Here is a 27,180-nt window from a genome sequence, read left to right as displayed (position 1 = left end):
ATAAGCGGAAGAAGAAAAAAAAGAAATTTTTTTGAAAAGTTGCTGAAGCTGGGATTCGAACCTGGGTCCCCTCACCCCAGCCGTCAGCTACTAGCCCGGTGTCTTGACTACCATGCCACTCGAACACGAGAAGCTTGCCACAATTTCGCTTTAAAAGTCCTCTCACGGTCAGCTATGCACTAGACCTTTGAGGGGCCCCCTGCACCCCCTAATTCACCTATAAAAATTTCCTTCTGTAAACATGTTTGGACCATAGACCCCTACTTAGGGTCAGAGTTTGAAAATTATAACTCGATATTAAAGGGAGTTATACGACTTCGAAATTCGAACCCCACCCCACCATTTTATTTTATTTTTTTATTTTTTTTTCATTATTGTTCCATTATGCGTTCTTTAACAAAGAAAGATGCATGATTCTACACGTAGGAGATCTTACGCTTGATAAACTGTCGAATATATTGTAAAAATAATTTAAAACAATGGAAATAAATCAATTTTCCTGGATTTTTTCAGTTTTTACCCATTATTTGATATTTTCCCATTTAAAAAAAATTTTTTTCTATATGTAAGACCCTCCAAAATATAGAAAACTCATTTAAAAAATAATATAATGCAAAATAAGCGGAAGAAGAAAAAAAAAGAAATTTTTTTGGAAAGTTGCTGAAGCTGGGATTCGAACCTGGGCCCCCTCACCCCAGCCGTCAGCTACTAGTCCGGTGTCTTGACTACCATGCCACTCGAACACGAGAAGCCTGCCACAATTTCGCTTTAAAAGTCCTCTCACGGTCAGCTATGCAATAGACCTTTGAGGGGCCCCCTGCACCCCCTAAATCACCTATAAAAATTTCCTTCAGTAAACATGTTCGGACCGTAGACCCCTACTTAGGGTCCGAGTTTGAAAATTATAACTTGATATTAAAGGGAGTTAGACGACTTCGAAATTCGAACCCCACCCCGCCATTTTTTTTTCAATTTTTTTCTTCATTATTATTCCATTATGCGTTCTTTAACAAAGAAAGATGCATAATTCTACTCGTAGGAGATCTTACGCTTGATAAACTGTCGAATATATTGTAAAAATAATTTAAAACAATGGAAATAAATCAATTTTCCTGGATTTTTTCTGTTTTTTCCCCATTATTGGATATTTTTCCATTTTAAAAAAATTATTTTCTATATGTAAGACCCTCCAAAATATAGAAAAACTCATTTAAAAAATAATATATTGCAAAATAAGCGGAAGAAGGAAAAAAAAGAAATTTTTTTGAAAAGTTGCTGAAGCTGGGATTCGAACCTGGGTCCCCTCACCCCAGCCGTCAGCTACTAGTCCGGTGTCTTGACTACCATGCCACTCGAACACGAGAAGACTGCCACAATTTCGCTTTAAAAGTCCTCTCACGGTCAGCTATGCAATAGACCTTTGAGGGGCCCCCTGCACCCCCTAATTCACCTATAAAAATTTCCTTCAGTAAACATGTTCGGACCATAGACCCCTACTTAGGATCCGAGTTTGAAAATTATAACTTGATATTAAAGGGAGTTAAACGACTTCGAAATTCGAACCCCAACCCGCCATTTTATTTTATTTTTTTATTTTGTTTCATTATTATTCCATAATGCGTTCTTTAACAAAGAAAGATGCATGATTCTACTCGTAGGAGATCTTACGCTCGATAAACTGTCGAATATATTGTAAAAATAACTTAAAACAGTGGAAATAAATCAATTTTCCTGGATTTTTTTAGTTTTTACCCATTATTTGATATTTTCCCATTTTAAAAAAATTATTTTCTGTATGTGAGACCCTCCAAAATATAGAAAAACACATTTAAAAAATAATATAATGCAAAATAAGCGGAAGAAGAAAAAAAAAGAAATTTTTTTGAAAAGTTGCTGAAGCTGGGATTCGAACCTGGGTCCCCTCACCCCAGCCGTCAGCTACTAGTCCGGTGTCTTGACTACCATGCCACTCGAACACGAGAAGCCTGCCACAATTTCGCTTTAAAAGTCCTCTCACGGTCAGCTATGCACTAGACCTTTGAGGGGCCCCCTGCACCCCCTAATTCACCTATAAAAATTTCCGTCAGTAAACATGTTCGGACCATAGACCCCTACTTGGGGTCCGAGTTTGAAAATTATAACTTGATATTAAAGGGAGTTATACGACTTCGAAATTCGAATCCCACCCGCCATTTTATTTTATTTTTTTTATTTTTTTTCATTATTGTTCCATTATGCGTTCTTTAACAAAGAAAGATGCATGATTCTACACGTAGGAGATCTTACGCTTGATAAACTCTCGAATATATTGTAAAAATAATTTAAAACAATGGAAATAAATCAATTTTCCTGGATTTTTTCAGTTTTTACCCATTATTTGATATTTTCCTATTTTAAAAAAATTATTTTCTATATGTAAGACTCTCCAAAATATAGAAAAACTCATTTAAAAAATAATATAATGCAAAATAAGCGGAAGAAGAAAAAAAAGAAATTTTTTTGAAAAGTTGCTGAAGCTGGGATTCGAACCTGGGTCCCCTCACCCCAGCCGTCAGCTACTAGTCCGGTGTCTTGACTACCATGCCACTCGAACACGAGAAGCTTGCCACAATTTCGCTTTAAAAGTCCTCTCACGGTCAGCTATGCACTAGACCTTTGAGGGGCCCCCTGCACCCCCTAATTCACCTATAAAAATTTCCTTCTGTAAACATGTTCGGACCATAGACCCCTACTTAGGGTCCGAGTTTGAAAATTATAAATTGATAGTAAAGGGAGTTATACGACTTCGAAATTCGAACCCCACCCCGCCATTTTATTTTATTTTTTATTTTTTTTCATTATTATTCCATTATGCGTTCTTTAACAAAGAAAGATGCATGATTCTACTCGTAGGAGATCTTACGCTTGATAAACTGTCGAATATATTGCAAAAATAATTTAAAACAATGGAAATAAATCAATTTTCCTGGATTTTTTCAGATTTTACCCATTATTTGATATTTTCCCATTTTAAAAAAACTATTTTCTATATGTAAGACCCTCCAAAATATAGAAAAACTCATTTAAAAAATAATATAATGCAAAATAGGCGGAAGAAGAAAAAAAAAGAAATTTTTTTGAAAAGTTGCTTAAGCTGGGATTCGAACCTGGGTCCCCTCACCCCAGCCGTCAGCTACTAGTCCGGTGTCTTGACTACCATGCCACTCGAACACGAGAAGCCTGCCACAATTTCGCTTTAAAAGTCCTCTCACGGTCAGCTATGCAATAGACCTTTGAGGGGCCCCCTGCACCCCCTAATTCACCTATAAAAATTTCCGTCAGTAAACATGTTCGGACCATAGACCCCTACTTAGGGTCCGAGTTTGAAAATTATAACTTGATATTAAAGGGAGTTATACGACTTCGAAATTCGAATCCCACCCGCCATTTTATTTTATTTTTTTATTTTTTTTCATTATTGTTCCATTATGCGTTCTTTAACAAAGAAAGATGCATGATTCTACACGTAGGAGATCTTACGCTTGATAAACTGTCGAATATATTGTAAAAATAATTTAAAACAATGGAAATAAATCAATTTTCCTGGATATTTTCAGTTTTTACCCATTATTTGATATTTTCCCATTTTAAAAAAATTATTTTCTATATGTAAGACTCTCCAAAATATAGAAAAACTCATTTAAAAAATAATATAATGCAAAATAAGCGGAAGAAGAAAAAAAAGAAATTTTTTTGAAAAGTTGCTGAAGCTGGGATTCGAACCTGGGTCCCCTCACCCCAGCCGTCAGCTACTAGTCCGGTGTCTTGACTACCATGCCACTCGAACACGAGAAGCCTGCCACAATTTCGCTTCAAAAGTCCTCTCACGGTCAGCTATGCAATAGACCTTTGAGGGGCCCCCTGCACCCCCTAAATCACCTATAAAAATTTCCTTCAGTAAACATGTTCGGACCATAGACCCCTACTTAGGGCCCGAGTTTGAAAATTATAACTTGATATTAAAGGGAGTTAGACGACTTCGAAATTCGAACCCCACCCCGCCATTTTATTTTATTTTTTATTTTTTTTCATTATTATTCCATTATGCGTTCTTTAACAAAGAAAGATGCATGATTGTACTCGTAGGAGATCTTACGCTTGATAAACTGTCGAATATATTGCAAAAATAATCAGGGGTCGGTCCAGGCCGAATTTACTACCGTTTAGCGGTACCTTCACAAATTCAATTTTAGGAAAAACAGTAGTTTCACAAAATACATTTTCTTAAAATTTTATTTTTTTATCCCTTAAGAAACGATAAATCCATATTTTTGTGTTGATCTTTTAATATAATTTTTAATTGTTCACAAATTATGTCAACATTTTCACAAAATGGGTACCTCTCAGAAAAACCTAGACAGACCCCTGATAATTTAAAACAATGGAAATAAATCAATTTTCCTGGATTTTTTCAGATTTTACCCATTATTTGATATTTTCCCATTTTAAAAAAATTATTTTCTATATGTAAGACCCTCCAAAATATAGAAAAACTCATTTAAAAAATAATATAATGCAAAATAAGCGGAAGAAGAAAAAAAAAGAAATTTTTTTGAAAAGTTGCTGAATCTGGGATTCGAACCTGGGTCCCCTCACCCCAGCCGTCAGCTACTAGTCCGGTGTCTTGACTACCATGCCACTCGAACACGAGAAGCTTGCCACAATTTCGCTTTAAAAGTCCTCTCACGGTCAGCTATGTACTAGACCTTTGAGGGGCCCCCTGCACCCCCTAATTCACCTATAAAAATTTCCTTCTGTAAACATGTTCGGACCATAGACCCCTACTTAGGGTCCGAGTTTGAAAATTATAAATTGATAGTAAAGGGAGTTATACGACTTCGAAATTCGAACCCCACCCCGCCATTTTATTTTATTTTTTATTTTTTTTCATTATTATTCCATTATGCGTTCTTTAACAAAGAAAGATGCATGATTCTACTCGTAGGAGATCTTACGCTTGATAAACTGTCGAATATATTGCAAAAATAATTTAAAACAATGGAAATAAATCAATTTTCCTGGATTTTTTCAGTTTTTACCCATTATTTGATATTTTCCCATTTTAAAAAAATTATTTTCTATATGTAAGACTCTCCAAAATATAGAAAAACTCAATTAAAAAATAATATAATACAAAATAAGCGGAAGAAGAAAAAAACGAAATTTTTTTGAAAAGTTGCTGAAGCTGGGATTCGAACCTGGGTCCCCTCACCCCAGCCGTCAGCTACTAGTCCGGTGTCTTGACTACCATGCCACTCGAACACGAGAAGCTTGCCACAATTTCGCTTTAAAAGTCCTCTCACGGTCAGCTATGTACTAGACCTTTGAGGGGCCCCCTGCACCCCCTAATTCACCTATAAAAATTTCCTTCTGTAAACATGTTCGGACCATAAACCCCTACTTAGGGTCCGAGTTTGAAAATTATAAATTGATAGTAAAGGGAGTTATACGACTTCGAAATTCGAACCCCACCCCGCCATTTTATTTTATTTTTTATTTTTTTTCATTATTATTCCATTATGCGTTCTTTAACAAAGAAAGATGCATGATTCTACTCGTAGGAGATCTTACGCTTGATAAACTGTCGAATATATTGCAAAAATAATTTAAAACAATGGAAATAAATCAATTTTCCTGGATTTTTTCAGTTTTTACCCATTATTTGATATTTTCCCATTTTAAAAAAATTATTTTCTATATGTAAGACTCTCCAAAATATAGAAAAACTCAATTAAAAAATAATATAATGCAAAATAAGCGGAAGAAGAAAAAAAAGAAATTTTTTTGAAAAGTTGCTGAAGCTGGGATTCGAACCTGGGTCCCCTCACCCCAGCCGTCAGCTACTAGTCCGGTGTCTTGACTACCATGCCACTCGAACACGAGAAGCCTGCCACAATTTCGCTTCAAAAGTCCTCTCACGGTCAGCTATGCAATAGATCTTTGAGGGGCCCCCTGCACCCCCTAAATCACCTATAAAAATTTCCTTCAGTAAACATGTTCGGACCATAGACCCCTACTTAGGGTCCGAGTTTGAAAATTATAACTTGATAGTAAAGGGAGTTATACGACTTCGAAATTCGAACCCCACCCCACCATTTTATTTTATTTTTTTTATTTTTTTTTTCATTATTGTTCCATTATGCGTTCTTTAACAAAGAAAGATGCATGATTCTACACGTAGGAGATCTTACGCTTGATAAACTGTCGAATATATTGCAAAAATAATTTAAAACAATGGAAATAAATAAATTTTCCTGGATTTTTTCAGTTTTTACCCATTATTTGATATTTTCCCATTTTAAAAAAATTATTTTCTATATGTAAGACCCACCAAAATATAGAAAAACTCATTTAAAAAATAATATAATGCAAAATAAGCGGAAGAAGAAAAAAAAAGAAATTTTTTTGAAAAGTTGCTGAAGCTGGGATTCGAACCTGGGCCCCCTCACCCCAGCCGTCAGCTACTAGTCCGGTGTCTTGACTACCATGCCACTCGAACACGAGAAGCCTGCCACAATTTCGCTTTAAAAGTCCTCTCACGGTCAGCTATGCAATAGACCTTTGAGGGGCCCCCTGCACCCCCTAATTCACCTATAAAAATTTCCTTCAGTAAACATGTTCGGACCATAGACCCCTACTTAGGATCCGAGTTTGAAAATTATAACTTGATATTAAAGGGAGTTAAACGACTTCGAAATTCGAACCCCACCCCGCCATTTTATTTTATTTTTTTATTTTGTTTCATTATTATTCCATTATGCGTTCTTTAACAAAGAAAGATGCATGATTCTACTCGTAGGAGATCTTACGCTCGATAAACTGTCGAATATATTGTAAAAATAACTTAAAACAGTGGAAATAAATCAATTTTCCTGGATTTTTTCAGTTTTTACCCATTATTTGATATTTTCCCATTTAAAAAAATTATTTTCTGTATGTAAGACCCTCCAAAATATAGAAAAACACATTTAAAAAATAATATAATGCAAAATAAGCGGAAGAAGAAAAAAAAAGAAATTTTGTTGAAAAGTTGCTGAAGCTGGGATTCGAACCTGGGTCCCCTCACCCCAGGCATCAGCTACTAGTCCGGTGTCTTGACTACCATGCCACTCGAACACGAGAAGCCTGCCACAATTTCGCTTTAAAAGTCATCTCACGGTCAGCTATGCACTAGACCTTTGAGGGGCCCCCTGCACCCCCTAATTCACCTATAAAAATTTCCTTCAGTAAACATGTTCGGACCATAGACCCCTACTTAGGGTCCGAGTTTGAAAATTATAACTTGATATTAAAGGGAGTTAGACGACTTCGAAATTCGAACCCCACCCCGCCATTTTATTTTATTTTTTTATTTTTTTTTCATTATTGTTCCATTATGCGTTCTTTAACAAAGAAAGATGCATGATTCTACACGTAGGAGATCTTACGCTTGATAAACTGTCGAATATATTGTAAAAATAATTTAATACAATGGAAATAAATCAATTTTCCTGGATTTTTTCAGTTTTTACCCATTATTTGATATTTTCCCATTTTAAAAAAATTATTTTCTATATGTAAGACTCTCCAAAATATAGAAAAACTCATTTAAAAAATAATATAATGCAAAATAAGCGGAAGAAGAAAAAAAAGAAATTTTTTTGAAAAGTTGATGAAGCTGGGATTCGAACCTGGGTCCCCTCACCCCAGCCGTCAGCTACTAGTCCGGTGTCTTGACTACCATGCCACTCGAACACGAGAAGCCTGCCACAATTTCGCTTTAAAAGTCCTCTCACGGTCAGCTATGCATTAGACCTTTGAGGGGCCCCCTGCACCCCCTAATTCACCTATAAAAATTTCCGTCAGTAAACATGTTCGGACCATAGACCCCTACTTAGGGTCCGAGTTTGAAAATTATAACTTGATATTAAAGGGAGTTATACGACTTCGAAATTCGAATCCCACCCGCCATTTTATTTTATTTTTTTATTTTTTTTCATTATTGTTCCATTATGCGTTCTTTAACAAAGAAAGATGCATGATTGTACACGTAGGAGATCTTACGCTTGATAAACTGTCGAATATATTGTAAAAATAATTTAAAACAATGGAAATAAATTAATTTTCCTGGATTTTTTCAGTTTTTACCCATTATTTGATATTTTCCCATTTTAAAAAAATTATTTTCTATATGTAAGACTCTCCAAAATATAGAAAAACTCATTTAAAAAATAATATAATGCAAAATAAGCGGAAGAAGAAAAAAAAAGAAATTTTGTTGAAAAGTTGCTGAAGCTGGGATTCGAACCTGGGTCCCCTCACCCCAGGCATCAGCTACTAGTCCGGTGTCTTGACTACCATGCCACTCGAACACGAGAAGCCTGCCACAATTTCGCTTTAAAAGTCATCTCACGGTCAGCTATGCACTAGACCTTTGAGGGGCCCCCTGCACCCCCTAATTCACCTATAAAAATTTCCTTCAGTAAACATGTTCGGACCATAGACCCCTACTTAGGGTCCGAGTTTGAAAATTATAACTTGATATTAAAGGGAGTTAGACGACTTCGAAATTCGAACCCCACCCCGCCATTTTATTTTATTTTTTTATTTTTTTTTCATTATTGTTCCATTATGCGTTCTTTAACAAAGAAAGATGCATGATTCTACACGTAGGAGATCTTACGCTTGATAAACTGTCGAATATATTGTAAAAATAATTTAAAACAATGGAAATAAATCAATTTTCCTGGATTTTTTCAGTTTTTACCCATTATTTGATATTTTCCCATTTTAAAAAAATTATTTTCTATATGTAAGACTCTCCAAAATATAGAAAAACTCATTTAAAAAATAATATAATGCAAAATAAGCGGAAGAAGAAAAAAAAGAAATTTTTTTGAAAAGTTGATGAAGCTGGGATTCGAACCTGGGTCCCCTCACCCCAGCCGTCAGCTACTAGTCCGGTGTCTTGACTACCATGCCACTCGAACACGAGAAGCCTGCCACAATTTCGCTTTAAAAGTCCTCTCACGGTCAGCTATGCATTAGACCTTTGAGGGGCCCCCTGCACCCCCTAATTCACCTATAAAAATTTCCGTCAGTAAACATGTTCGGACCATAGACCCCTACTTAGGGTCCGAGTTTGAAAATTATAACTTGATATTAAAGGGAGTTATACGACTTCGAAATTCGAATCCCACCCGCCATTTTATTTTATTTTTTTATTTTTTTTCATTATTGTTCCATTATGCGTTCTTTAACAAAGAAAGATGCATGATTCTACACGTAGGAGATCTTACGCTTGATAAACTGTCGAATATATTGTAAAAATAATTTAAAACAATGGAAATAAATTAATTTTCCTGGATTTTTTCAGTTTTTACCCATTATTTGATATTTTCCCATTTTAAAAAAATTATTTTCTATATGTAAGACTCTCCAAAATATAGAAAAACTCATTTAAAAAATAATATAATGCAAAATAAGCGGAAGAAGAAAAAAAAAAAATTTTTTTGAAAAGTTGCTGAAGCTGGGATTCGAACCTGGGTCCCCTCACCCCAGCCGTCAGCTACTAGTCCGGTGTCTTGACTACCATGCCACTCGAACACGAGAAGCCTGCCACAATTTCGCTTCAAAAGTCCTCTCACGGTCAGCTATGCAATAGACCTTTGAGGGGCCCCCTGCACCCCCTAAATCACCTATAAAAATTTCCTTCAGTAAACATGTTTGGACCATAGACCCCTACTTAGGGCCCGAGTTTGAAAATTATAACTTGATATTAAAGGGAGTTAGACGACTTCGAAATTCAAACCCCACCCCGCCATTTTATTTTATTTTTTATTTTTTTTCATTATTATTCCATTATGCGTTCTTTAACAAAGAAAGATGCATGATTCTACTCGTAGGAGATCTTACGCTTGATAAACTGTCGAATATATTGCAAAAATAATTTAAAACAATGGAAATAAATCAATTTTCCTGGATTTTTCTGATTTTACCCATTATTTGATATTTTCCCATTTTAAAAAAATTATTTTCTATATGTAAGACCCTCCAAAATATAGAAAAACTCATTTAAAAAATAATATAATGCAAAATAAGCGGAAGAAGAAAAAAAAAGAAATTTTTTTGAAAAGTTGCTGAAGCTGGGATTCGAACCTGGGTCCCCTCACCCCAGCCGTCAGCTACTAGTCCGGTGTCTTGACTACCATGCCACTCGAACACGAGAAGCTTGCCACAATTTCGCTTTAAAAGTCCTCTCACGGTCAGCTATGCACTAGACCTTTGAGGGGCCCCTGCACCCCCTAATTCACCTATAAAAATTTCCTTCTGTAAACATGTTCGGACCATAGACCCCTACTTAGGGTCCGAGTTTGAAAATTATAAATTGATAGTAAAGGGAGTTATACGACTTCGAAATTCGAACCCCACCCCGCCATTTTATTTTATTTTTTATTTTTTTTCATTATTATTCCATTATGCGTTCTTTAACAAAGAAAGATGCATGATTCTACTCGTAGGAGATCTTACGCTTGATAAACTGTCGAATATATTGCAAAAATAATTTAAAACAATGGAAATAAATCAATTTTCCTGGATTTTTTCAGATTTTACCCATTATTTGATATTTTCCCATTTTAAAAAAATTATTTTCTATTTGTAAGACCCTCCAAAATATAGAAAAGCTCATTTAAAAAATAATATAATGCAAAATAAGCGGAAGAAGAAAAAAAAAGAAATTTTTTTGAAAAGTTGCTGAAGCTGGGATTCGAACCTGGGTCCCCTCACCCCAGCCGTCAGCTACTAGTCCGGTGTCTTGACTACCATGCCACTCGAACACGAGAAGCTTGCCACAATTTCGCTTTAAAAGTCCTCTCACGGTCAGCTATGCACTAGACCTTTGAGGGGCCCCCTGCACCCCCTAATTCACCTATAAAAATTTCCTTCTGTAAACATGTTCGGACTATAGACCCCTACTTAGGGTCCGAGTTTGAAAATTATAACTTGATAGTAAAGGGAGTTATACGACTTCGAAATTCGAACCCCACCCCACCATTTTATTTTATTTTTTTTATTTTTTTTTCATTATTGTTCCATTATGCGTTCTTTAACAAAGAAAGATGCATGATTCTACACGTAGGAGATCTTACGCTTGATAAACTGTCGAATATATTGTAAAAATAATTTAAAACAAAGGAAATAAATAAATTTTCCTGGATTTTTTCAGTTTTTACCCATTATTTGATATTTTCCCATTTTAAAAAAATTATTTTCTATATGTAAGACCCACCAAAATATAGAAAAACTCATTTAAAAAATAATATAATGCAAAATAAGCGGAAGAAGAAAAAAAAAGAAATTTTTTTGAAAAGTTGCTGAAGCTGGGATTCGAACCTGGGCCCCCTCACCCCAGCCGTCAGCTACTAGTCCGGTGTCTTGACTACCATGCCACTCGAACACGAGAAGCCTGCCACAATTTCGCTTTAAAAGTCCTCTCACGGTCAGCTATGCAATAGACCTTTGAGGGGCCCCCTGCACCCCCTAATTCACCTATAAAAATTTCCTTCAGTAAACATGTTTGGACCATAGACCCCTACTTAGGATCCGAGTTTGAAAATTATAACTTGATATTAAAGGGAGTTAAACGACTTCGAAATTCGAACCCCACCCCGCCATTTTATTTTATTTTTTTATTTTGTTTCATTATTATTCCATTATGCGTTCTTTAACAAAGAAAGATGCATGATTCTACTCGTAGGAGATCTTACGCTCGATAAACTGTCGAATATATTGTAAAAATAACTTAAAACAGTGGAAATAAATCAATTTTCCTGGATTTTTTCAGTTTTTACCCATTATTTGATATTTTTCCATTTAAAAAAAATTATTTTCTGTATGTAAGACCCTCCAAAATATAGAAAAACACATTTAAAAAATAATATAATGCAAAATAACCGGAAGAAGAAAAAAAAAGAAATTTTGTTGAAAAGTTGCTGAAGCTGGGATTCGAACCTGGGTCCCCTCACCCCAGCCGTCAGCTACTAGTCCGGTGTCTTGACAACCATGCCACTCGAACACGAGAAGCCTGCCACAATTTCGCTTTAAAAGTCCTCTCACGGTCAGCTATGCAATAGACCTTTGAGGGGCCCCCTGCACCCCCTAAATCACCTATAAAAATTTCCTTGAGTAAACATGTTCGGACCATAGACCCCTACTTAGGGTCCGAGTTTGAAAATTATAACTTGATATTAAAGTGAGTTAGACGACTTCGAAATTCGAACCCCACCCCGCCATTTTATTTTATTTTTTATTTTTTTTTCATTATTATTCCATTATGCGTTCTTTAACAAAGAAAGATGCATGATTCTACTCGTAGGAGATTTTACGCTTGATAAACTGTCGAATATATTGCATAAATAATTTAAAACAATGGAAATAAATCAATTTTCCTGGATTTTTTCAGATTTTATCCATTATTTGATATTTTCCCATTTTAAAAAAATTATTTTCTATATGTAAGACCCTCCAAAATATAGAAAAACTCATTTAAAAAATAATATAATGCAAAATAAGCGGAAGAAGAAAAAAAAAGAAATTTTTTTGAAAAGTTGCTGAAGCTGGGATTCGAACCTGGGTCCCCTCACCCCAGCCGTCAGCTACTAGTCCGGTGTCTTGACTACCATGCCACTCGAACACGAGAAGCTTGCCGCAATTTCGCTTTAAAAGTCCTCTCACGGTCAGCTATGCACTAGACCTTTGAGGGGCCCCCTGCACCCCCTAATTCACCTATAAAAATTTCCTTCTGTAAACATGTTCGGACCATAGACCCCTACTTAGGGTCCGAGTTTGAAAATTATAACTTGATATTAAATGGAGTTATACGACTTCGAAATTCGAACCCCACCCCGCCATTTTATTTTATTTTTTTAATTTTTTTTCATTATTGTTCCATTATGCATTCTTTAACAAAGAAAGATGCATGATTCTACACGTAGGAGATCTTACGCTTGATAAACTGTCGAATATATTGTAAAAATAATTTAAAACAATTGAAATAAATCAATTTTCCTGTATTTTTTCAGTTTTTACCCATTCTTTGATATTTTCCCATTTTAAAAAAATTATTTTCTATATGTAAGACTCTCCAAAATATAGAAAAACTCATTTAAAAAATAATATAATACAAAATAAGCGGAAGAAGAAAAAAAAGAAATTTTTTTGAAAAGTTGCTGAAGCTGGGATTCGAACCTGGGTCCCCTCACCCCAGCCGTCAGCTACTAGTCCGGTGTCTTGACTACCATGCCACTCGAACAAGAGAAGCCTGCCACAATTTCGCTTTAAAAGTCCTCTCACGGTCAGCTATGCACTAGACCTTTGAGGGGCCCCCTGCACCCCCCAATTCACCTATAAAAATTTCCTTCAGTAAACATGTTCGGACCATAGACCCCTACTTAGGGTCCGAGTTTGAAAATTATAACTTGATATTAAAGGGAGTTATACGATTTCGAAATTCGAACCCCACACCACCCCGCCATTTTATTTTATTTTTTTATTTTTTTTATTATTATTCCATTATGCGTTCTTTAACAAAGAAAGATGCATGATTCCACTCGTAGGAGATCTTACGCTTGATAAACTGTCGAATATATTGTAAAAATAATTTAAAACAATGGAAATAAATCAATTTTCCTGGATTTTTTCAGTTTTTATCCATTATTTGATATTTTCCCATTTAAAAAAAATTATTTTCTATATGTAAGACCCTCCAAAATATAGAAAAACTCATTTAAAAAATAATATAATGCAAAATAAGCGGAAGAAGAAAAAAACAGAAATTTTTTTGAAAAGTTGCTGAAGCTGGGATTCGAACCTGGGTCCCCTCACCCCAGCCGTCAGCTACTAGTCCGGAGTCTTGACTACCATGCCACTCGAACACGAGAAGCTTGCCACAATTTCGCTTTAAAAGTCCTCTCACGGTCAGCTATGCACTAGACCTTTGAGGGGCCCCCTGCACCCCCTAATTCACCTATAAAAATTTCCTTCTGTAAACATGTTCGGACCATAGACCCCTACTTAGGGTCCGAGTTTGAAAATTATAACTTGATATTAAATGGAGTTATACGACTTCGAAATTCGAACCCCACCCCACCATTTTATTTTATTTTTTTATTTTTTTTTTCATTATTGTTCCATTATGCGTTCTTTAACAAAGAAAGATGCATGATTCTACACGTAGGAGATCTTACGCTTGATAAACTGTCGAATATATTGTAAAAATAACTTAAAACAGTGGAAATAAATCAATTTTCCTGGATTTTTTCAGTTTTTACCCATTATCTGATATTTTCCCATTTTAAAAAAATTATTTTCTGTATGTAAGACCCTCCAAAATATGGAAAAACACATTTAAAAAATAATATAATGCAAAATAAGCGGAAGAAGAAAAAAAAAGAAATTTTTTTGAAAAGTTGCTGAAGCTGGGATTCGAACCTGGGTCCCCTCACCCCAGCCGTCAGCTACTAGTCCGGTGTCTTGACTACCATGCCACTCGAACACGAGAAGCCTGCCACAATTTCGCTTTAAAAGTCCTCTCACGGTCAGCTATGCACTAGACCTTTGAGGGGCCCCCTGCACCCCCTAATTCACCTATAAAAATTTCCTTCAGTAAACATGTTCGGACCATAGACCCCTACTTAGGGTCCGAGTTTGAAAATTATAACTTGATATTAAAGGGAGTTATACGACTTCGAAATTCGAACCCCACCCCGCCATTTTATTTTATTTTTTAAATTTTTTTTCATTATTGTTCCATTATGCGTTCTTTAACAAAGAAAGATGCATGATTCTACACGTAGGAGATCTTACGCTTGATAAACTGTCGAATATATTGTAAAAATAATTTAAAACAATGGAAATAAATCAATTTTCCTGTATTTTTTCAGTTTTTACCCATTCTTTGATATTTTCCCATTTTGAAAAAATTATTTTCTATATGTAAGACTCTCCAAAATATAGAAAAACTCATTTAAAAAATAATATAATACAAAATAAGCGGAAGAAGAAAAAAAAGAAATTTTTTTGAAAAGTTGCTGAAGTTGGGATTCGAACCTGGGTCCCCTCACCCCAGCCGTCAGCTACTAGTCCGGTGTCTTGACTACCATGCCACTCGAACACGAGAAGCCTGCCACAATTTCGCTTTAAAAGTCCTCTCACGGTCAGCTATGCAATAGACCTTTGAGGGGCCCCCTGCACCCCCTAAATCACCTATAAAAATTTCCTTCAGTAAACATGTTCGGACCATAGACCCCTACTTAGGGTCCGAGTTTGAAAATTATAGCTTGATATTAAAGGGAGTTATACGATTTCGAAATTCGAACCCCTCCCCTCCTTTTTATTTTATTTTTTTTATTATTATTCCATTATGCGTTCTTTAACAAAGAAAGATGCATGATTCCACTCGTAGGAGATCTTACGCTTGATAAACTGTCGAATATATTGTAAAAATAATTTAAAACAATGGAAATAAATCAATTTTCCTGGATTTTTTCAGTTTTTATCCATTATTTGATATTTTCCCATTTTAAAAAAATTATTTTCTATATGTAAGACCCTCCAAAATATAGAAAAACTCATTTAAAAAATAATATAATGCAAAATAAGCGGAAGAAGAAAAAAAAAAGAAATTTTTTTGAAAAGTTGCTGAAGCTGGGATTCGAACCTGGGTCCCCTCACCCCAGCCGTCAGCTACTAGTCCGGTGTCTTGACTACCATGCAACTCGAACACGAGAAGCATGCCACAATTTCGCTTTAAAAGTCCTCTCACGGTCAGCTATGCAATAGACCTGTGATTGGCCCCCTGCACCCCTTAATTCACCTATAAAAATTTCCTTTAGTAAACATGTTCGGACCATAGACCCCTACTTAGGGTCCGAGTTTGAAAATTATAACTTGATATTAAAGGGAGTTAGATGACTTCGAAATTCGAACCCCACCCCGCCATTTTATTTTATTTTTTATTTTTTTCATTATTATTCCATTATGCGTTCTTTAACAAAGAAAGATGCATGATTCTACTCGTAGGAGATCTTACGCTTGATAAACTGTCGAATATATTGTAAAAATAATTTAAAGCAAGAGAAATAAATCAATTTTCCTGGATTTTTTCAGTTTTTACCCATTAATTGATATTTTCCCATTTTAAAAAAATTATTTTCTATATGTAAGACCCTCCAAAATATAGAAAAACTCATTTAAAAAATAATATAATGCAAAATAAGCGGAAGAAGAAAAAAAAAGAAATTTTTTTGGAAAGTTGCTGTAGCTGGGAATTGAACCTGGGCCCCCTCACCCCAGCCGTCAGCTACTAGTCCGGTGTCTTGACTACCATGCCACTCGAACACGAGAAGCCTGGCAGAATTTCGCTTCAAAAGTCCTCTCACGGTCAGCTATGCAATAGACGACTTCGAAATAGACCTTTGAGAGGCCCCCTGCACCCCCTAATTCACCTATAAAAATTTCCTTTAGCAAACATGTTCGGACCATAGGGTCTAATTATTCTTAGGGTCCAAGTTTGAAAATTATAGCTTGATATTAAAGGGTATATATAATAAATATAAAGGGTATATATAATGATTATAATAAATATACGACTTCGAAATTCGAACCTTGCCCCGCCATTTTATTTTATTTTTTATTTCAGTCCGCCATTTTATTTATATAAATCATGCATTCAAATAATTGTTCATAGACGGGTTCTATTCGTGTTAATTTTATCGTAAATTACTGCATTTTTTGATCAATTATTGCGATTATAAATTTAAGTTCTCACTTTTTGATACAATTTCTTTCTGCACATTTCTTCGTAAATATAAGTTATTTTTCTGTCTTCTTTTGGGGAATTAGCGACATTCCCAATTCCGAAATTTTAATATAATAGGAAAGTAACAAGAAAAAATATAAAAGTAGAGGAAAAATTGAATTTTTAAACTGCTCATTGTTTGTAATTTTGTTTAAAATTTTTTGTAGGTTAGAGTTTTTTTTAAAGAAGAACGTTTTTTATTTGAAATTTATAAGTCCTCTGAAACTTCAAGAAATAGCAATAACAGCTGAAACGAAATAAACATAGAATCTTATTTTATGCTACATATTGTTTTTTGTTTTTTTTCAAGTTTCACTTCTTGTTTAATCCCAATAAATTTTCTTTAATAAAAATATTTAATTTGATTTTAAATTACTCATTAAAATACATTTGTATTTTTTTTTCTTTACTCTTCATTCAGTGAGCATTACAATTTTTCTCATAGAATTTTTATTCCTTTTCCCCAATATTTCAACGCCCGGTGGCTGAGCGGTAGAGCTTCGCGCTGCCGTGCCACAGGTCCCTGGTTCGATCCTCGGTCCGGGCAGGGTTGACTCAGCCTTTCATCCCTTCAGTGGGTCGATAAATGAGTACCAAGTATGCTTGGGAACTAACCACTGGGGGTTCCGCGTTCGGCTGACCACCTGACCGTTACATCTGCTTCTTCACCCCAGAGCCCAAGGTCAAGAAAACTGAGATGGGCACAGTAGACCTTGGCTTTAGTTTTTTCCCAATATTTAAAGATCAATATATTATACATTTATTTTTTGTCGAATTAATTACTAATTAAAAAACGCAAAAACGGGTACTCAGCTAGTAATAGATAAAAACAATGAATTAAACCTCTATTATGTCTTTAATAAAATAATAAACAAATTCCTCAAAGAAAAATTACTCACGAAAAATAAAATATTTAACGGATCATCATTCGAAGACACTTTGATAACTGTGGCAACATTTAAGTCACATAAGATTGACTCTAACTTGCTGAAGAATTTGGTTATTATTTATTAGATCTGCAGGTTTGTGTGCTCAATTTAGGCTGGGAAGATTGCCGTATCGTGATCTGTGGCCGAATAATCGCCATGTCTTGACCACTTCAAGGCGGCGGACAGCGAGAAACTAAAAGAAACATCAAAAAATGAGACCAACTCGAAGGGTGTAACTCATAGCCACTCCCAAGCAAACATCTACACGTTTCTCTTAATAATATTTCCCATTTAAAACCAATTTGGTGCGTTGGAGATTGTAGTTGGCGTTTTAGATCACGTTACGGAAATACCCCCTTTATTATTCTTATTAAACCTTAGTCAAATAGAGAGACAGATAGCATAATACAGAGAAGATGGAGCATGGTGGCTCAGGGTATAGAGTTTTCGACTTCCAATAAGGTGAACCGGGTTTGAATCCCGACATTGTTGGTTCGAAATCTGCACCCGGCTCGCACCAACCATAGTGCTGATGTAACGTATCCTTAGTGGTAAACGGATCATGGGTTAGATTCCCCTTGTCGTCAGGCTAACCGTAGGAGTTTTCGTGGATTTCTTTTCCATGTAACTCAAATGCGGGTTAGTTCCATGATAAAATCCTCCACGTAGGTAAATTTCTCCCAAAACTTGGCCTAGAATTTCCGTTGTCTTCTGGATTTGGTTAAAAATTACAAGACTACTGAGTTGAACATTACTAGCCGTGAAAAAAAAATCGGATCGGCTGTTTAATAAAGTAAAGTAAATGGGGCCCTTATAAGTTCAATTCCATTTCTATACACCTAAAGTAAACTGTCACTATTTTTTATTGTTGAGTATTAACATTATATTATTAAAAAATTTGATAATATTACTTTATTGTTAAATATATTAATTGTGATGAGACTATTATGTAGAACCTTTCTTTTATTGCACATATATCTTTTGAACGAGGGGAAAAAGTTACAAAAGAAACACATTTTAAGCACAGAGTAAAAATTTGGCATGATGGGCCACTATATATTTAACAGAGATTTTTTTTTTAGATTCACTTTGAATATATTTTATGTGAAATTTTTTAATGATTTTTTCGCGAATTTTTTTCTTAATTGTTTTTTCTTTACGTTACAAAATGTATAAGACTTAGAAACATGAAATTTTGAATGTGCGTAGAAAATATGTAAAGAGTTAGAAAGAAAACAAGAAAATACAATTTGATTATTAGTTTTATTTTTTTCATAACAGCCGGAGAACAACCGACTCAATTTTGGGTTTACGCTCTATCAACCATGCTATCCCGGCCAAATTTATTATTATTTTTTTATAACAGTCATTGCACAAGCGACATAATTTCGAGTTTACGACTACTAATATTCAATTCCGTAGCCTTGTAATTTTGAACCCTATCCAGAAGGCAAGGGAACTGCTAGATTAGAACCCAGAGGTATTTATTTGTTATGAGAACTTGGAGGACTTTGTGACTCCGACAGATTTAGCATGCACCAGTCACCATTTCATACATGGGTATTCTTTTGCGGGCTGGATTCAAACTCCCATTCTCACGAATCCGACTCCAACGCCCTATCAACCAGACTATCCCGGTCAAATTTATTAGTTTATTTTATAACAGTCATTGCACAGCCGACTCAATTTCGAGTTTACGACTACTAATATTCAACTCCGTGGCCTTGCCGTTTTGAACCCAATCCAGCAGTCCCTGGAGCAGGAGGGGGCCGTTGTATTAATGCTGTTTGTAAAAATAAAAGAAACATTTCGTAAGCTGATAATGCTTATATTGAAAATATTTCTTCACTATTTTTGCTTTTTTTTTTTAAATTATTTTAAGTACATTTGTTAAATTTTAGTGCAAGAAAAAAAATTGTCATTATTTATGTAAATTTTTGGCTTATATTTTTAAGGATTTATTACAGGGTCTATTAAATATCAGAGAGAATAAATGTCATACGGGTTTAAAATATCAGCTCTTCTCTTGATCGCGTATAGTGGCTAGGATGTGAAAGAGCAACTATCCCGGGCATCCAGCCAAACGAGCATTCAACATATCAATGGAACACACTAAAGCTTTATATCAATTAGCAATTAGTTTTAGATAATTACAGAATAAGTATCTTATTATAGAATGAAATGTTTTAAAAGACAAATATCTGTTAATGTTTAATATTTAATCAACGAAAAAACAGAGAAAAACAGAAAAAATTGGGTCGGCTGTTCAACGACTGCTATAGAATTGTGTACAAAGTAGTGTGTATACAGAGAAGTGTGGCTGAGGGAATATAGAGCACTTGCCTCTAAATGAGGTTACCTGAGTTCGATCCCAATGATAGCTGCTCAATTGGAACTAGGCCCCCAGCTCACACCGACCACAGTTCAAATGAAAAATATCCTCCGTGGTAGACGGGTCACGGGTTAGACTAAACACATGCCGTCAGGCTAACCGTGAAAGGGTTTCCTTTCCATGTAATGCAAATGTAGGTTATAAACTGCAAAAAATCCTCCACGAAGGTAAAATTCTCCCCAATACTTGATCTAGGAAGTCCCTTATCTTCTTGATTGGGTTCAAAATTACAAGGCTACAGAGTTGAACATTAGTAGTCGTGAAAAAAAAATCGGATCGGCTGTTCAACGATGGTAATAAAATAAAATACCGAGAAGGACAGTGCAAAGATAAATCCAGGGTAAAAGCGGGATTCAAACACGCTAACTCTACTCTTAGAATTATATTATTTATTCTAATTTCTGCTCTTTTTTTTTTTTTTTTTTTTTTTTTTTTTTTTTTTTTTAAGATGTTTGTCAAATTGTCTGCCGCGCACTGCTATCTTGCCTTTTATAAAATTTGAATTCCAAAAAAAAAAAAAAAAAAAAAAAAAAAACACCGAGGGTGTGCGGTATTGGTCCTCGTTAAACTGTGCTACCGTAAAGTGGACTTCGCGCGCAGGTCGTCGGGCTACCGAAGCGGGGGTGCCATCCCCTCCACAGAGGATCAAACTTGTGATGGCATATCTTCGGATTTCCGGGATGTTTCCCAGACCGTCTCCAATAGCCCATTGTGCAGCTCTAGTGCGACGTAAATTAGCAGCAACCTAAAAAAAAAAAAAAAAAAAACTAATAACGGATAGAAAACTAGTAAGCTATAAGCGTAAAAATATTTTCACGCAATCCTTCGAAATTGATCAAATGTAAACAATTTTTATTTTATTAGCATTTGAATTGTTGATATAATTACGAAAAGAGAATTTTTAAATTAAAAAAATTCGACTAAAATAAAAAAAGTTCTTTGAAACTACAAATTTCGGGGTGCACAACCTTTTTTTTACTTGCTCTGCATGTTGATTAGTGCATGTTATAGTATTTTGTTATAGTAATTTTTATATAAATATTACGTCCAGAACCGAAATTATCTGCAGAAAATAGTATTTAAATTTTCACTTTATTTAGGTCGATAGTTCAATTGTTATTATTGAGCTAGTTTTAGTTTAAAATTTATTATAAAAGCTCTCTTTTATTTTGAAGTTTTATTTGGAGAAATATTATTGAATTGTGTAGGATATTGTAAATGGCGTAAACCTATTTGGTGTAGTAAATATATCTTATATAGTTCTGTAACGAAGTAAACAAGAAATTTACTCATTAGTAAGAGTTAAAAAAACTGAAATAATTCATTTGCTAGTTTAAAACAGTGCTTAACATTCAAGAAACCAGTTTATTTATGTTCTTGATAAATTTGTGTGTATTGTGTAATAGGACTTAGCTTTGTTTATGTGAAATGTGCTAATGTTTTTAAACATTACTTCTCAGAATTCCAATTGCTATTTTTAATTGGAATATTATCTTTATTTCATTGTTTTGTAATTTTTATATTAAGATACAAAGTCTGTGGTGCTCATTCTAGACCTTAAAAAGAGCAGGGCATTAGAAACTGGAAAGAGCCCCTAAAAAAAGGGCACCCACCTTAAAAAAGAGCGTTATTTACAAATATTTGCTTGACTTTTAAGACACCCAAATTATACAAAGTTTTTAATTTTATCACTAAAATTTTTTTTTCGAGATAATTAGTTCAAATTAAAAAAAATTGTCCCCTAGTTAAATTGATACATTCTATAAATTGGTTTTAAAGTGAACTTAATTATCAAAGTTTGAAGCTCATGAAAAAATATCTATATGGTTTGAGAGTTGGTGTGAAATTTGCATTTTTGTAAAATCCTCAGATTGTTTTTCTTTTCATGTTGATAACTATGCTTATTCGTGCACTTAATGAAAAAAAAAATTTTCTTTCTTATCTAGAACATCCTTAAAAATTTTTTAGAAGCTGAAGATTGCAAACATAAAAGAATTGATGGACATTTGTAGTTAAAAACAAGAAGCTATCAGCTGATCTAATGGTAATTAAAAAATAACCTAAGCCAATAATTCTCTTTCTTGTGTGTTTCAAAATTTATAATAACTACTGAAACGAAACTTTAAATTTATCAATTGATAAAGAATGAGTTCATGTGCCTACAATATGAATTTTTAACATGTGGTGTCAGCACTGTAAAATGCATATTTATCAATTAACTTAATTTAATAGAATATTAAGTCATATCTGTAAAATATGTTACAGCAGATAAGATGCTGTAAAATTTGTATTTCACCATTTGTATTGTAACATAATGTTATCAAATTTGTATTGTAACATAAATATTTAATATGCATAAAATGAATATTTATCAACTAGATTAAATAATTAAGTAATTTCAGGCCAGATCTGTGTACTGTAAAATTTCTATTCAAAATTAGTTACTTATAAGTTGTATTTTCCTACATTTAGATATTATATTATATAATACCCTGGAAAAAAATCTTACAGCTTTTATCTAAGTTCTTGTTTATATATTTATTTTTTGATTTTTAAATATTATCATACTCAAAGTTATTTTATTTTTTGTTTCAATTTTTAAAAAAAGTTTAAATGCTTTTGCTTCTGATCAGGAAAATCATTGTATCATTTTGTATTTTTTTTTATTTGAAGGAAAAATTCACTTGATTTAAATCATGATTAAGATATCACTTTAAATCACTTGATTTTTCAAAAAAAATCATTAATTTATATAAATTGTGATATTTAATTTTAAAAAACATCACTAACTTAAACCAATTGATTTTTTTTATTTTTAAATTATTTAATTAAGCCTAAAATATTTTTGAAAAATATATATTTAATTAATATATTTTTATATAAGTCTATAAGAATATATATTAATATATTCTTATATAAGTTATTCTTACATAGTCTGATTTCATTGAAAATATAATATTAATTGATATAGCTTGAACAAAAATAACTATGATTTTATTAAATAATAATGTTAACTAGTTATTAACTGTTTTAGCTATATTGTTTTTGAATAATATTAAGTATTATTAATGCATTTTTGCATATGCTTTAATTGATATAATTGTAAAAATAAATAATAATAATCTGATTTAAATTCTACAAAATATGATTTAAATTAATTCAATTTTTAAAAAAAAAAAAAAAAGATCATACTTGCTAACTATCAAGATATAGTAAAATTCAAGCAAAAAAAAGGCAATTAATAAGTATAATAAGGAATTAATGTATATACTTTTAGCTGGCTCCTGTCCAGACTTGGTTTGAAGCAGAGATGGGCATTTGTCATTCAGAATAATGAATGATGAATAAAGATTTATTCATTAGTCAGAAATATTTTGAATAAAGAATAAATCATTCATTCTTCGTTATTCAGTATCCTTTATTCATTAGTCGAGAATAACTGAATAATTTCACTGGTCAACAAAAATGGGCACGGAATACTCTAATTGACTACAATTATGACAACTACAAATAAAACGTTAATCCTTTTCAAGTATATTTATAAAATGTTTGAGAAAATTTACTTTTATCTAACATAATGCATACTTTTGAGAAATGGTTACATGGCAAAAAAGGGTTTAATTTTTAAATTAAAATTTTATTTAAAAATTTAAAATAATATTATCGTTTGCTTTCAAAAACTATAAAAAATTGCGTTTTATAGATTTTAGAACAAAGTTTCAAAATGAACTTAAGTAACTAAACTGTTATAAACCTACTTTTTAGCACAACTAAGTATGTTACGCTGGAGTAAGTTAAAATAACATAAGAATAAATAGTCATACTTGTCTTAGTTTTATAGTTTAATTCCTAAAATAAGACGTTTAAGAGCAAACGATGTTTTGCATCTCGTTATAGGCAAAGACATATTGATTGCATTTTTTGCTGGTTATTCAAATTTTATTCAGAAAAATTAGTCATGACTAATGAGTTTATTCATCAATCATTATTCAAAAATTTTTATACATTTGCATAATGAATGATGAATAATGACTAAATTTTCATATGAATAATCATTCAGAATAAATTTATTCTGAATAAATTTAGTCATGAATAAAATTTTCATGAATGATGCCCATCACTGGTTTGAAGTAATTTGTAAGCTGACCAACGCTATGAATGGAGATCTGAAAGAGGGCAAAAGTCAACCCTTCTATCAAACGATGAAAACTACTTTGGATACTGATGTGAAATTCTCTGAAGGGTAATATAATTCACTCTAATTATATCCTCATTTGTTATTGAACCTCTAAGGGAGGATTTAATGGCAAATCTGTTTATTATGAGTGAAAAGCATAAAAAACATCCATAGCTTGCTACCAGCATAACATTAAGTGTTTAATGAATTAATAAAGAAAGAACAAGGTTTTAGGGTTGTTAGTACAGTCGAAACTCATTAATGCGATGTGAAATATCATTTTACATGAAAAGCATGTCTGGTCCTGTGAGTCCATTATTGTTGTATTTAACAAGCTGATTATTGGTTAACATGAAAGGACACAACACAGAAGAATAAAATCATTCATTTTGAGAAATGCTATTTTCTTCCTCCGTTAGAGGTAGCAGATGGGCAAATAAACAAAATAGTAAAAATAAAATTTTTAATTTTTAAGATTGTTTTATTTGGTTCATAATAGTAATGTTTGCTTACATTACTGTAGTACATAACATGTATTAATAATACGTAACAAATTATTATAATAATATGTCGGATAAAACAAAATTCAAATATATTTTTACAGCTTTTTCACCGTTTGTTTCATTCGTCTGTCGCCTTTCATTTCAAAGATTTTTAATATCAGTCAGTCATCCTCTGTATCTAAACTATGTTGCAATTTCTACAAATGACATTCTTAATACATTTTTATTAACAAAAACAGTCTTAAAATTCTTCTTCTCTGAGTGCTTATTGCTGTCTTTTTTATTCTTTTCTCTTGCATTTAAAATTTAAAAAAGTTTTATTTAAACGTTTTTAGAATGATAAAGTTGCTTTAAAGAATGAGAAGCCGCTATCAATGATTTTTTTTAAAAACCAATTATCACTTTTTATCAAGTGTTCCATCTACTATTACCAATAATTTCCACAATGAAGCATTTAGACCTATCAAATACGCTCTGAAATTTTAGATTGTAAAAATTAAAACTAGACACAGAGAAAAATGCTGGAACTGGTCAATGATAGCTTGTGAGGTCAATGAAGCATTTAGATGAATGAAGCAAATGAAGCATTTAGACCTATCAAATACGCTCTGAAATTTTAGATAGAAAAAATTAAAACTAGACACAGAGAAAAATGCTGGAACTGGTCAATGATAGCTTGTGATAGCTTGAGAACCTACCTACTCACTACACTGAGGATTATCATGAAACTAGGGTTAAAAATGATTCTAATAATTCCAAAATTGCATAACTATAAATGGAATTTTTCTCTGATTCTATTTGTAATTTACTTTTAGCTTGCTCGCGCTTTACACGTATTTAACATCCACGCAAGGGGTCCGGCCGTGCCGAGATTCGCTCAGAAGCTGATGGAAGACTGCGAAAGGCTCTGGAAAAACGGACATCAAATGTGCGAAGTTCTCAGCCTTACTGGAAATCATTGCATGAATCCAGTGAGTTTCTTTTTCATTTGTTGTTACTTTATTTTATTCAAAATATCACTGCATTTTAGTATTGTGTGTGTTAACGTTATGGAAATATGCACTCGACAAATGCATGGGTGATTTTATTCCAAGGGCACTCCCGAATTCTGGTTTTTTCATATTATTCTTCCGGGTTTAAAAACTAGAAGTGAGGCATGCAATTTTAGCATGAATATAGTGGTATTCCGCATAAATCAAGAGCATTGGTTTGCGTCCTTTTCTGAATCAAAAACTTTTGACCCGGTAAAACTTGGAAGTTTTTTTTGAAATCCTGTTTGCGCGATATTTACTTTCATTCTTTCGCCAATTAGGGTGACCCAGGGTAATTAACGATCACTCTGTTTCTGGGATAAATAATGATCACCTAAGTTTTATTAAAAAAAATTAAGAAACCGGAATTATTTTTAAATTTGATACATGGACAAGAATGCTTGTACACTTTACTAAAGTGTAACTACATTTACTTAATATTAGATTTTTTGTTTAATCTAACAAAATAAGTATCTTTTAAACTGCTTTCTGTATTTTCCATTTCAAAGACAGGTTTCAAAATGTGCACATATCTGCAACACTTCTCTTAATAATAAATATTTTGAGTTACTTTCTTTTTCTTTGATATAAAAATAGTGTAAGCTTTTGTTTAATTGTTTCACTTTTATTGTAAACATTATAATTGATTATAGGAAACTATATCAAATATTGCCCCCTACAGATGGGGTAATTATTGATCACTGGGGTAATTCCTGATCATTGTCATTACTTTTTATAAATAGTATAAAAAACAGCTAATAAATAGTTAACCCTCCTGGTGGCGCTTACTTGAAATAGTTTTACTCTTAGAAGGTCAAGCATATTTAACAGAATTCTCTCTGAAACGGCGGAGGTCAGACAAAAGGAATGCCTCCCCCCTTTTTCTCCGTTTGCTGTTAAGGGAATTATTTACGCTCTATGTGGTTAGCCGAGGGAATGACAGTTTGATGGATGAAACCCGTTTTGTAGTTCACTTTTCAACTATCTTTTTTGAATCCTCCTGCAATTCAACGTTTGTTTCCAGAATGTTTGAATCTTTTTGCAATTTATATTTAAAAGACATCAGTGTATGGTCCTCGCCTTTGATTGTTAGACAAATTTTATTCCTGTTTAAATTAAAAATAAAAAATCAATTAGTAAAAAAATATAATATGATTCATGAAATAAAAAAAAATAAAAGTTGAAAACAATATTATGTAGTTCAAGTTTCTTTCTTTTTTGTTATTAGAAGTATTGATTTAGTGTTTATCATCACTATGCATATCGTTTATA

At 33.2% G+C, this 27,180-nt stretch overlaps 1 protein-coding gene across 1 annotated transcript in view; it reads left to right on the top strand.

The window, feature by feature from the left end:
- The first annotated feature begins 21,049 nt into the window (after positions 1-21,049).
- LOC147812595 (nonsense-mediated mRNA decay factor SMG8-like) overlaps positions 21,050-27,180 on the top strand; it is a 68,390-nt gene continuing 62,259 nt past the window's right edge. Inside the window, 3 exon segments of the mRNA XM_087162397.1 lie at positions 21,050-21,156; positions 22,144-22,241; positions 25,693-25,848. Of these exon segments, the coding sequence (XP_087018523.1) occupies positions 22,239-22,241; positions 25,693-25,848 (159 nt within the window). The 5' untranslated portion in view covers positions 21,050-21,156; positions 22,144-22,238.

This window comes from Parasteatoda tepidariorum, chromosome 4 (genome assembly GCF_982258835.1).
Source record: "Parasteatoda tepidariorum strain Cologne lab strain chromosome 4, Ptep-v5.0, whole genome shotgun sequence".
NCBI lineage: Eukaryota > Metazoa > Arthropoda > Arachnida > Araneae > Theridiidae > Parasteatoda > Parasteatoda tepidariorum.
Note: the sequence above shows the minus strand (reverse complement) of the source record. Positions and strands in the feature narration are given on the sequence as shown.